This window comes from Mustela nivalis (assembly GCF_964662115.1).
Source record: "Mustela nivalis genome assembly, chromosome: 4".
Taxonomy (NCBI): domain Eukaryota; kingdom Metazoa; phylum Chordata; class Mammalia; order Carnivora; family Mustelidae; genus Mustela; species Mustela nivalis.
The window spans coordinates 34,603,820-34,617,206 of NC_139023.1; the positions used below are offsets into that span (position 1 = coordinate 34,603,820).

At 33.3% G+C, this 13,387-nt stretch overlaps 2 protein-coding genes across 3 annotated transcripts in view; one reads left to right on the forward strand and one right to left on the reverse strand.

The window, feature by feature from the left end:
• Positions 1-13,387, reverse strand: part of LIAS (lipoic acid synthetase) — a 475,402-nt gene that overhangs the window by 65,839 nt on the left and 396,176 nt on the right. The gene's annotated exons all lie outside the window — the stretch shown is intronic.
• The window catches only part of PDS5A (PDS5 cohesin associated factor A), a 140,557-nt gene that overhangs the window by 46,253 nt on the left and 80,917 nt on the right, over positions 1-13,387 (forward strand). For both annotated transcript variants that reach the window (XM_082728863.1, XM_082728864.1), the window contains exons 3-7: positions 3,720-3,923; positions 5,032-5,118; positions 5,600-5,697; positions 9,919-10,045; positions 11,955-12,035. In XM_082728863.1, coding sequence (XP_082584989.1) covers positions 3,720-3,923; positions 5,032-5,118; positions 5,600-5,697; positions 9,919-10,045; positions 11,955-12,035 — 597 coding nt within the window. The remainder of the gene's footprint in view (positions 1-3,719; positions 3,924-5,031; positions 5,119-5,599; positions 5,698-9,918; positions 10,046-11,954; positions 12,036-13,387) is intronic.

Below are 13,387 nucleotides of genomic sequence, written 5' to 3' on the forward strand. Positions count from 1 at the left end.
GGAAGGTTTTAAATTTCAGATTCAGTTTCTTTTCAAAGAAATAGAATTATCCAGATAGTGTATTTTGTGTGACAGCCCTCTCCAGTGTGTTATTATTTTTATCAGGATGAATAATATAATATGTCCTCTTTTTAATTCCTGATATTGACAGTTTGTACCTGCTTTCTTTCTCCTTGATTTATTCTTAAAGAGACATGTCCATTCTATTAGTCTTTTCAACAGTCAATGTTTGGCATTGTTTGTTTTTTCTCTTTTGTATGTTTTTCAACTTCATTGACGTCTGTTTGAACTTTTCCCCCCCCTTTGATTCTACCTTCTTTTTATTTAATTTGGTATTTTTCTAACTGCTTGCAATGGAAATGTAGATCACTGGTTTTTCATTCTTCTTTTGTAGTTTATACATTTAAGGCTCTAAATTTCCTATAAGTACAACTTTAACTGCATCCCCCAACTATTGATAGTTTATATTTTCATTGTCATTTAGTCCAGAAAATTTTCTGAATTCCATTATAATTCTTCGAGCATTTGACTTTCACTAAATATATAAGGAAGAAAGATAAAAGCAGCATTATTATAAACTTTCCTTATAGTAAGGAAAAAGGGATAACTTATCAATTTGTTTGAAGCCAGTACAACCTCATTTCTAAAATGGACAAGGTTGGGGGCACTTGGGTGGCTCAGGTGATTAAGCATCCAGCTCTTGGTTTCGGGACAGGGTCATGATCTCAGGGTCATGGGATTGAACCCCATGTTGGGCTCCATGCTTAGTGCAGAAAATGCTTGAGATACTCTCCCTTTCCTTCTGCCCTTCCCCCTTTTCATCCAGTCTCTTTAAAATAAGAAAAAACAAAAAATCTTTAAAAGATTTTTTTAAAAATAAAATGGACAGAGTTGTCTTTAGAAATCTCTGTTATAGGTAAGTTTCTTTTGTGAATAAAGTAATTGAAATTACATTTTCAATTTAATTGAAATTAAAAATTGAAGTAATATAATAGCATCTCAAACCTAGCAATGTACAAGTGTTATAACCTAGTTGGTGTTATTTTAAAATGGAAACTTGGGCTAGAATTAGATTTTAGGAATGGAAACTTGGATTAAAATTATAAGACCAGTCAGTGAGATTTACTTTACTTACAGAATTAGGAGGAAAATATGATCACCTCAGCATGCCCAGAAAAAGATGATAAAATTCAATACATATGATAAAGTCAGCTTCTGTATCATTTATTTCACCTAGCATAATACCCTGAAGGTTCATCCATGTTACCATGAATAGCAAGATTTCATTATTTTTTATGTTAGATTAATATTCTAGTGTGTGAGTATGAGTGTGTGTGTGTGTGTGTGTGTGTGTGTGTGTGTATCGCCTTTATTCTCTTCTCTATCGGTAGACATTTAGGTTGCTTCTGTATCTTGGCTATTGTAAATAATGCTGCAATAAACGTAGGGGTGCATGTATCTTTTCTAATTAGTTTTTTTTTTCTTCAGGTAAGCACCCAGAAGTGGAATTATTGGGGCATGTGGTACTTCTATTTTTAATTTCTTGAGAAACCTCAACGCTGTTTTCCACAGTGGCTACACCCATTTACATTCCCACCAACAGTGCAGGAGGGGCCCTTTTTCTTCACATCTTCTCTAATACTTGTTATTTCTTGTATTTTTGATACTAGCCGTTCTGATGGGTGTGAGGTGATATTGCATTGTTGTTTGCATTTGTATTTTCCTGATGATTAGTGATTAGTTGAGCATCTTTTTATGTGTCTTGGCCATCTTGATATCTTCTTTGGAAAAATGTCTGTTCGAGTCCTCTGCCCATTTTTAAAAATTATTCGGTTTTTTTGTTGTTGGGTCTTACTGGATCTTTATATATTTTGGATATTAACCCCTTACCAGATATATCATTTGCAAATAAATATTTTCTATTCAGTAGATTGCCTTTTTTGGTTTATTGATGATTTTCTTTGCTGTGCAAAAGCTCTTTAGCTTGATGTAGCCCCAGGAATTTATGTTTGGGGGGGGGGTTAAAGATTTTATTTATTTATTTGACAGAGATCACAAGTAAGCAGAGAGGCAGGCAGAGAGAGAGAGAGGAGGAAGCAGGCTCCCCACTGAGCAGAGAGCCTGATGTGGGGCTTGATCCCAGGACCCTGGGATCATGACCTGAGCTGAAGGCAGAGGCCTTAACCCACTGAGCCACCTAGGCGCCCCTAGGAGTTTATTTTTGCTTTTGTTTCCGTTACTTTTGGAGACAGATCCAGAAAAATACTGCTTAAGGTCAATGTCTAAAAGATTACTGCCAGTGTTTTCCTTTAGGAGTCTTATGGTTTCAGGTATTACACGTAGGTCTTTAATCCATTTTATATTTGTGTGTGGTCCAGTTTTATTCTTTTGCATGTAGCTGTCCAGTGGACACTTGTTGAAGAAACTGTTATTTCCCCATATTCTTGCCTCTTTGGTGGATTGATTGACCATATAGGCTTGGGTTTATTTCTGAGCTATATGTTCTGTGCTAATACCCTAGTGGTTTGTTTTTTCTTAAATTCTCTTTTCTTTTTATTAAAGTGTAATTGACACACAGTGTTACATTAGTTTCATATGTACAGCATGGTGATTCTACAACTTTATGCATTATGCTGTGCTCACCACAAGTGTAGCTACCATCTCTCACCATAAAACATCATTATGATATTACTGACAATATTTCTTTCATCCCCATGACTTATTCATTGCATAAGTGGAAGCCTGTGCTTTCAACTCCCTTCACTCATTTTCCCCATCCCCTATTAACCACGTAGTTTTGATTATTACAGCTCTGTGGTATGCCATGAAATCTGGGATTATGATACCTTCAGCTTTGTTCTTCTTTCTCAAAATTGCTTTGACAATTCAGGGTCTTTTGTGATTCCATAGAAATTCTGGGATTTTTCATTGTAGTTCTGTGAAAAAATACTATATATATATATTTTTTTTTTTTATGGGAATTGCATTGAATCTGTAGACAGCTTTGGGCAGTATGAATATTTTAACAGTATTCTTCCAAATAATGAGCATTGGTTTTTGTTTTAGAGTGATTCTAAAATGTACATTTGGTAATTTTGTAATTACAAACAATAAGAGAGGTTATTTTATAATTACAACTTTTAATCAGAAGTACAGCTACAGGGCGCCTGGGTGGCTCAGTGGGTTAAAGCCTCTACCTTAGGCTCAGGTCATGATCCCAGGGTCTTGGAATTAAGCCCTGCATCAGGCTCTCTGCTCAGCAGGAAGCCTGCTTCTCTTCCTCTCTCTCTGCCTACTTGTGATCTCTGTCAAATAAATAAATAAAATCTTAAAAAAAAAAAAATACAGCTACATAAAAATGCTTAAACATGGTTTTCTTTTGTGAAATCCAAAACCTACTAAAGTGTGAAATGAGAGCAGTTTGAAAGAGTCTAAATCAAGGCAGCTTTGATAATAAAATATAAAAGAAACATAATTGATGATATTGTAGAATATCAAACGAATCTGGTTGTATGTATGAGACTAAGAATTTTTTTATCTGGGTTAAATTTTACCTAAAATGATCAGTCTTAAATGAAGATTTACACAAATTGATTGTGAATCCTCTGATAGTAACTAGTAGTTTGTGTTGTAATGGACATGAGTTTTTAAAAATATATGTCTTCTAATTTGTAAATATCAGGAGTTGAGTATTTTTTTCTTTTTATGTACTTTTACAGATGGTAGTAAAAACTTTTATGGATATGGATCAGGACTCAGAAGATGAAAAACAGCAGTATCTCCCACTAGCCTTGCATCTTGCATCTGAATTTTTCCTCAGGAATCCCAATAAAGATGTGCGTCTCCTTGTAGCATGTTGTTTGGCTGACATTTTTCGAATCTATGCCCCAGAAGCTCCATATACTTCCCATGATAAACTTAAGGTAAATAAAATCTTTACAGAATTAGTTTACTTTTATACTTTATACTCTAGCTTACCTTTAAGAATTAGCTTTTATTATTACTCACCTGTCATCATCATAAGATTATATCTTAAGTTGTAAAACAGATGAATTATTCAGTTAAAATTCATTGTATATCCACAAAAATGACCGGTATCTTTATTGAGGCATTGAAAGATGTAGATCGGAACTAACCCCTGTCTGCTCTATGTAACCTTCATGGTAACCCATCACAAAGCCCAGGTGATTGAATTGAAGGGATAAATAGTAGGTTAGTGACACTTTATAAAACAACAGTGTAACAGAATTTATGTATTCAGATGATTATTTCACCCTGCACAGTACATGCAAAATTATATTGTGCTTATCTCAGAGGTTTCTGCCTTTGTTTAAAATGTTTGAGGAACTCTTTTAAATTGATCTCTTTGAGCTAACTTCATATTCTTAATAATTTTTTTCCCGGCAAATTTTAGTATTTTGAACTGCCTTCTTTTCAATTGTCCTAAAGTCATTTTTTTGCATGTTGATTCTATTTTGGGTTAAAACTTCTTAAGGAAAAAAAAAAAGCTTTTAAAGCTTACTAAGAAATGGCATACTATTGTTATGAAAAGCACAACCCTTGAACCAGTCTATTATTATTTTTGTTCCACACAAGTTTGTGGTCACACATCAGATTCAAACTTCTGAAAATTACTATTTTCATGTAGGAAATAGTAATGGAAAGACTCTTGTCCAGGTCCTTAAAATGAAGATAATTGTTTGCCATGATGCAAGATGAAGATAATGAGTAAAGTGGACATTCTGTAGTAGAAGAAAGGGCAACAAGATAGAGAATTTACGGTTCTCCAAGAATGAGAAAGACAAAAAAGTTATGCCAGTAATAATTTTTATTATCATTTTTAAAAGATATAATTTGCTTTGTTCTCATTATTTGGAGTAATGGACTAAGCCAGTCCCAAGTCATTTGGCTAAGGAGAATTTTCTTTTATTGTATTTAATGGAGAATATGTATACAGACTATTATTAGTGTATTATGAAAGAATGATAAGTATTTGTATCTAAATTAATTTTATCATTTTTTTTTTAACAGGACATATTTTTGTTTATTACCAGACAATTAAAAGGTTTGGAGGATACAAAGAGCCCACAGTTTAATAGATACTTTTATTTATTAGAGGTAAAAATAAAATTTAATAAATATCACACTATTCATGTAATAGAAAATTCCTTACAGTAACTTTATAATGTAGGATGAATTTTTTGTTTTATACAAATCCCACTTAATAAAATGTCTTTTTTAAGATAAAGTACATTCCACTGAAAAACCTATTACTTGAAACTCTATTTTCATCTTTCTGTTTTTATTTCTAATCTGAAGAGGAATTAAGTTGAATTAATTTTCACTTGCTTATATTTAGTATACATATATATCTACTAATCTCTAACAATTTAGTATTTTTCCACTAGAGTAAGTTAATGCCAACAGATACATCTTTTTAAAGGTCACAGTATATGATAATTTTTAACAGCTTTAATTTTATATACTTCTGTAAGCTTTAATAGAGATTTGTAATTCTATAAATTGTAGTATTGAATTTGCTTTTGTGTAGCTATTCTGTGCAAGTGTAAATATCTATCTATTTATTTATTTATTTAAGAACTTAGCTTGGGTTAAATCATACAACATCTGCTTCGAATTGGAAGATTGCAATGAAATTTTTATTCAGCTTTTTAGGACTCTCTTCTCAGTGATCAAGTAAGTTATTTTTTAAGCATTACTGTTTGTCTCTTTCCTTGCTGTGCATTTTGAAGTATTGTGTACTTTGCCTGTGACTGTGATCTTTTAGATTTATAATGAAATGTTTCCCTTAGAAGACTTGGCATGAAGAGGAAAATAACCAAACCTGTTGTCTGAAAGCTGCTTTTGCTTTTATACCACTATTTTAGTTTAGGTATCAGTTATATTGGTTGACTCATAAATGTGATGTATGTGATAAATGTAATGAAATATTAAATTATGAAGTGGAAATTATAAGTATTGTAAATAGCATTAGTGAGTGCTGAAAATCAGTACCTCAGTGGTTAAGCACACTGACTTCTCATTTTCAAGCAAGGAAAATACCTTAAGCATTGCTCCTTCTTTGGAGAAATAGGGAAATTAATGCATAGGGGAAGGGAGTGTGGTGGCTTGCCCAAGGACAAATTACTGAACAGGAGAGCCTAAACTCTGATTTCAGTTCAGTGTTTTGTTTTATTTTATTTTGTTTTCTATTTGTTTGTTTGTTTGGGGGTCTTTTGTGTTTGTTTGTTGTTTTTTTTTTTTTTGGTATAGGAAACCCAGCATCATCACGAGATACATTCTACAGCATTGCACTATATGCAAACATAATGTATCTCATATAAATTTTAAATTTTCTAGTAACCATGTTAAGAAAGGTTAAAAAGAAACAAATTAGATTTATTTCAATAATATACTTTATTCTACAGTATCCAAAAGCATTAATTTTTTTTTAAGGTTTATTTATTTTAAAGAGAGAGAGCATGGGCAAACATATGTGAGCAGGGAGAAGGGCAGAGGGGGAGAGAGACTCTTAAGCAGACTCCCCACTGAGCTTGGAGCCTGACATGGGGTTCAATCTTATGACCCTGAGATCATGACCTGAGCTAAAATCAGGAGTCCAACAATTAACTGACTGAGCCACCCAGGCACCCACAAAAGCATTATTATTTCAACTTGTGGCTCTGTCCCTACTACATGTTTTCAGTGGCCATGTGGCTATTGGCTAATGGCTTCCATATTAGATAGCACACTTCTAGAGTTTTCTGTAGATTTTTTTTTATGGATACTATGCTATCATGCTTTCTGTTTCCCTAGAGTGGTAGGAATAGAATTTAACCTGGCATATATAGGAAAGAACTAGACTGAACTGGTGTAGAAATGGAAGCTTATAAAGAGACTGCATGAGAAAAAGCTTCCTTTGGCAACTAAATGAAGGCATGAAAAAAAGGATAAACTGTATAAACTACACCTAAAGATGTAAGTTTGTTGTTGACCTAATTAATTAATTCATAGTGAGCTAGGAGTAAATAAAAGACTTGGCTTTTGGAAGCGCCAACGTGGCTCAGTCGGTTGAGTGGCCAGCTCCTGACTTTGGCTTAGGTCATGATCTTGGGATCCAGGAATTGAGCCATGTGTTCCCTGCTCAACAGGGAGTCTGCTTAAAGATTCTCTCCCTCTCCTGCCCCTTCCCCTGCTCCCGCTCCCCTGGTCTCTCTCTCTCGGACAACTCTCTCAAACAAATAAATTTTAAAAGACTTGCCTTTTGAAAGAGGAACTCATTATTTTGTATTTATTGACACATTTACCATTTGTCTGGTGTTCTTCATTTCTTTGTGTCAATGCAGATTTCTATGTGGTATTGTTTTTCTTCAGTCTGAAGGACTTCTTATAACATTTCTATAATTCTGATCTGGTGCTGATAGATTTCTTTTGGTTTTGTATGTCTGAAAATGTCTTTATTTCACTTTCATTTTTGAAAGTTATTTTCATGGTAAAAATTATACATTGATAGGCTATTTTCTTTTTCTTTGTTTGTTTGTTTGTTTGTTTTTTCTCTTTTAGTACTTTTAAAGATGTTGCTCCATTTTCTGGTTTTCATTGTTTCTAGTGAAAAGTTTTGTCATTTTTAATCTTTGTTCCTCCGTCATAATGTATCTTTTTTCTCTACCTACTTTTAAGATTTTCTCTTCATTACTGGTTTTAAACAATTTGATTATGATGTACCATGGTGGAGTTTTCTTTTTCTTGTGCCTGGGGCTCGTTGAGCTTGGATATGTGGGTTTACCATTCTGATTACAAGATACCCTGTGAATTGTGAGATTTTCCAGTTTGGTTGGAACATGTTCTATTCTAAGACCTTTGTAAATTCCAAGGATTATTCCCTCTGCTCCTTTCAGGTGGTGCCTTTCCCAGACTCCAGACATTTCTTCACATACATGTACTGATCAGTAAGCAAGCACTTGAAGACTCAGGGATACCTTTACAGACATGCTTTCTGAATAGGTCTCCCCCTCTGATATTCTGCCCTGCAAACTCTAGTCTTTCCAGACTTAGAAAAACCACTAGGCTCTGTCAGTATCTTCCCTTCCCTTACTGCAGCCTGGAAAATGTTTTCCTCTCTGAGCAACATGTGCATGATGTGCAGTGTCTGAAAACTGTCATTTCGTGTATTTTCTTCAGTTTTTTAGTTAGTTTGAGGTAAGAGGTTAAGTCCTACCCAATTATTGAATCTTGACTAGAACCAGTGGAAATCATTTTAAGCTGCTTTGTTTCTCTTCACTCTAATTCTTTCCTTTCTGTAAGTATATTTGGGTCTGAGAGTTAAATACTCTCTTCAGTTTTTTTGCATCAGTCTGAATATTTCTATTAAAAGTTGGAGGAAACTGTATCTAATGTGAGAATTTTTCCACCAGCTTCAGAAATTTTCATCTTTCATTTTACCATCAAGTGTTCAACAGGTCTCTTATACATTATTTCAGGTTAATTTTTTTAAAAGTAAGAGAGGGGCGCCTGGGTGGTTCAGTGGGTTGGGCCTCTGCCCTCTGCTCAGGTCATGGTCTCAGCATCCTGGGATCGAGCCCCACGTCGGGCTCTCTGCTCAGCAGAGAGCCTGCTTCCCCTCTCTCTCTGCCTGCCTCTCTGCCTATTTGTGATCTCTCTCTCTCAAATAAATAAAATCTTTAAAAAATAATAATAAAGGGCGCCTGGGTGGCTCAGTGGGTTAGGCCGCTGCCTTCAGCTCAGGTCATGATCTCAGGGTCCTGGAATCGAGTCCCGCATCGGGCTCTCTGCTCAGCAGGGAGCCTGCTTCCTCCTCTCTCTCTCTCTCTCTGCCTGCCTCTCTGCCTACTTGTGATCTCTTTCTCTCTCTCTCTCTCTCTCTCTCTCTCTCTGTCAAATAAATAAATAAATAAATAATCTTTTAAAAAATAATAATAAAAAAAATTAAAAAGTAAGAGATACATAAATGATGTTAGAATTTTGCCTTGATTTAAACTTTTCTATATCCCTGTATCTGTAGTATCACTAAATTGTATCATTTCTCTTGATTTATCTCTACATATATATCTGATAAATGTGAAAATGGGTATTTCAAGTCTTTAGTTAAGATGTGGTCAGAGAGAAGCCTAGATGTTCTACTCGTTTTTAGCCGTTTTATAGCCAGTCTTCTTAGGTTAAGTACTGGATCAGTGGTAGAGACGTATTTATTGAGGAGGCCTACAGTTGATACTTCACTGGCATGGCTTAGAAAGTAGGACTAAAGCTGATTCTAGGCTTTATACCTGTTGACTTCTCATTTTGTTTGAAATTCTTTGTGAGATACCTAAATGACATTTTCAGAAACTTCTAGTCATAAATTCTGTTAAAAATTTTATATCAGACTTTTGATTTTCAGTATCGGTAAACTAAAATCTCTAGTGACAAAGATATTATAGCTAAAATTACTTGTATTGGCTAAGGGTTTTTTGGTGTTTATAGTTTCATTTTGGAAAGCGTATTAATATGTAAAAGGATAAAAAACTGTCTATTATCATTATCGTGTACTTTTTTTTGTTTTCTTAATTTAAATGTTATCACCTTTTAAAATCTGGGGACATATAAGCAGGATGTCCTTTCTTTGAAGTTGATGTTTTTGTTTGGTTGATTTAACCCACTCTTTGACTCCTAATTGTGTGATGACTTAATTCATTTTAAAAGTCTTTGATTTTGTAAACTACTTTACAACAATACCTTAAGCTGTTGTTCTAGTTAGCAGAGCGAGAACATAAATAGAACACCGAGAACGTAAATAGAACAGTCACAATTTCTTTGCCATTAATTAGTATGCTTTCTTCAAGTAACAATTCTTTTATCTGAGATCGTTGTTTTAAACTGGGAAGTATAATTTTCAAGCCTGATTTTTTTTTTTCCTTTAAGCAATAGCCACAATAAGAAGGTACAAATGCACATGCTAGACTTGATGAGTTCTATCATCATGGAAGGTGATGGAGTTACTCAAGAATTATTGGACTCCATTCTTATTAACCTCATTCCTGCACATAAGGTCTGTATAATATGAAGATATTAAGGGCTATGTTTAAAGATAGTACTACACATATAAAACATAATTGTTTTCCACCGTTTGCAATTTCACATAATTATTCCCACTCTCATTTTCTAGCCCCAACAAAATAGTGTAACACACATCAGTCTTAGAGGTATTGTTTTTAGGAGATTTATTGATTAACATATATTATAGAAGATTTTCATTCAGTAAAGTGCTTCCTGTTTTCAGGAACACAAAAATCTTTCACATTCACTTACCTGTAATGTGGGAATTAGAAAGTACTGTCTTGGTTAGGTGTTTGTTTTTTGTTTTGGGTTTTTTTTGTTTGTTTGTTGTAGGATTTTTTGGGAAGGAAAATGTAGTTCCTTCTTTGTAACACAGATGTGGGACATAGGAATTGTATTAATTCTCAGAATCCATTTTTCTTGGGGCATTTTCAGAAAAAGATTTGTGCAGAAGCAGGAACTGTACGGTTTAATGTTAAGGGGAAAGAGATGATTCATAGCTGTATATTTCTCCCTGTTTGGTTTTTCTGTTTTTCTCTGTTACTTCTTCCTAAGGACCTGAAGGACTTAGCTTTCCACAAGCTCCACCACAGGGCTGGATTCAGTTATACCGTATTTTTGATATTCTTCTAATGGTTCAGTGACCTATTATCAGATGTTAGATAACAGTGTATCTAATAATGCACTTATCTAATGCAATTAATTAGAAGTTTTTCTTTTGCTTCCAAATATTATTTGCATTTTATTAATTCAAATGAATCTTTAATTTGCCAAAATTTTAAGAGTAATGGTGGGGGGGACATATCAGGCAAAATAAGAGGGGAAAAACAGAGGAATAGATAGCATATATGGTGTTTATATTCTAGTTAGTATTTTTATGATTAGGAAATATATATACTGTTTTAGGAAATAGAAAGGTTACCTTAATTTTGAACTAATTTCTTACCCTTTTTTCAGTGGAATAAAATCTTAGAGCAAGGGTCAAGAAGCTATGTCTTGTAGAACAAATCTAGTTTATTACCCATTTATATGAAAAGTTTTTTTGAATACAGCTATCCTCATTCATTTTCATTTTGTCTGTGGCTGTTTCACACTCAACAGCAGAATTGTGTAGTTGCAGCAGTAACTGTATGACTCAAAAAGCCTAATATTTCCATCTGGTTCTTTGCATAAAAATGTTGCTGATTACTCACCTAGAGTATAGGGTTTCCCAGCCTCTTTTTTGGAAGAGATGCAAGATGATGGTGAATGAATCTGTTTAGTCCAAAACTTCAAAGTATAGAGATGCTGATAGGTACTCTTTAAAATAAGAAATCCATTTCCAAGTGTGTTTTTAAAAATTGAATATGTCTTTTCTGTGGCCTTTCTCAGACCCTTTAATTTGTTATAGTGCACTGGTAATCTTGAGGGGCAAACACAGTAATCCGTGTTTCAAAACTATCTTAATTGACCAAGTGTTTTTCTTGGAACACTTTCCAGGTGTACTATTTCTTAGATCACACATTGATAAGACAATGAAGTACTTAGGATGGTGGGTTACATGGGGGTTGGGAGGGTGGGAGGTTGGTGTATTTATTTAGAATACAGGGGTATAATTGGCAGGTCAGATTGGTTAACAAACCCGAAAAGCCTTAGGTCCATTTTCAGTTTAATAAAACTAAACAAAAAAAAGAGTTCGACTTTGGCTGTCTAGTATATTTTAGGTTTTTATTTATAGTGCTATTTGCAACTTCTGCATTTAAGACCACTTGACTAGAGAATATTAGGTAAAACCTTGAATGGGGTTCAGTGATATTTTTTGCTTTATAGTTTGGCAATTTGAAGATTATAGTGTTATCATGGTTCTTTCTCATAAACTCACAAATTCATTTGTAACTTTGCATATTTTTATTGTGTTTCAGAACTTAAATAAACAGTCCTTTGACCTTGCAAAAGTCTTACTGAAAAGGACAGTCCAAACTATTGAGGCATGCATTGCCAATGTATGTATTTCTGTTTATATTTATTCCATAATTGTGTAATTATTAATCCATTGTATTAATTAATGAGACCTTTCACATACAGTTTCGTGTAGCCTATAAACGGTTTCATCTATTTAAAACAAATACATAAAAGAACTGATATATCCAGATGTGACCAAATCCAATATAACTGTGTAAGCTTTGACATTATTTTTAAATGGCGTAAGAGTATATCTTATAAAAACTTGTCCACAACTCCCACCCCTCTTTTGCTGCCTTTATATTTAACTTTTTATCTCCTGAGTATGCTGATCTCTTTCACTTTCTCCTTCCTTCTTTACCTTTATTTTTCTAGGTCATTCCTCTGAACTCTTCTTTCTTTCTTAAATGGCTGTTGTATATTAATAAAAATACTTTCTTCTTTATTGAAGTTTTTTTAACTTAAAAAAAATTAATAAGTGACAATAAAAAATTTTTAATTCTTACTAATATAGCAGTTCATTCCATTGTTTGCACATTTGCTTACATTCATGTCTATTTTTTCACATACTCTGTAAAATTTTGAATTGTCTGTATTTATATGATTTTTCTCTATTTTGAAATTATCTCTTTTTAATATAAATGACTATAAATATTTCTTTGAATTGACATATATCCATAATTTATCTAACCGTTCCTTATTATTTTGCATTTAGATTATTTCAGTGTTTTCCTTTAATAGCTATTTTCTTCAGTATAACATTTATCTGTTGTTGAATTATTTTCCACATATAAAAACCCAGGTGAGAGTATATTAATGGTATGAATTATTAGTATTATTTATATTACTAAACTAATATTTAAACATGGTAGAAGAAAAGTTTCTTTTCACAAAAGAATATATAGTGGAAAGTGTCTCTCTTCCACTCTGGATACCCTAATCTCGGTTCTCAGAAATAACCATTACAGTAGACTTTAGTATATCCTTCCAGAATTAGTGTTCTATGCGTGGTCATTTTTGTATATGTGTATTTTTTAAAACTATTTTTTTATTTTTCCAAGGTGTGCATAGTAAGTGTAATATTTTCGAATTTTTAACATGTGTTGGTTTTCAAAGGAAATATATTGTTTGATGATACTACCAAATATACAGGCTACATCAGTTATGTGCAGCTGCCTCTAGCATTTTTAAATATAATATTTTTTTCCTACGTGTGTATGTGTATTGTCAGGGAACGTTAGGCATCTTTTAATTTGTGCTTTTGATATTCTCTTTGTTTCTTTCTAGCATTCTTTTAAATTATCAGTTAGCTTTGGTATCATCACTTTTTTTCTCTTGATACTCTTAGTCAAAATCTTTTTGACTTTGGGCATTTAATAAAATAAGAATTCAG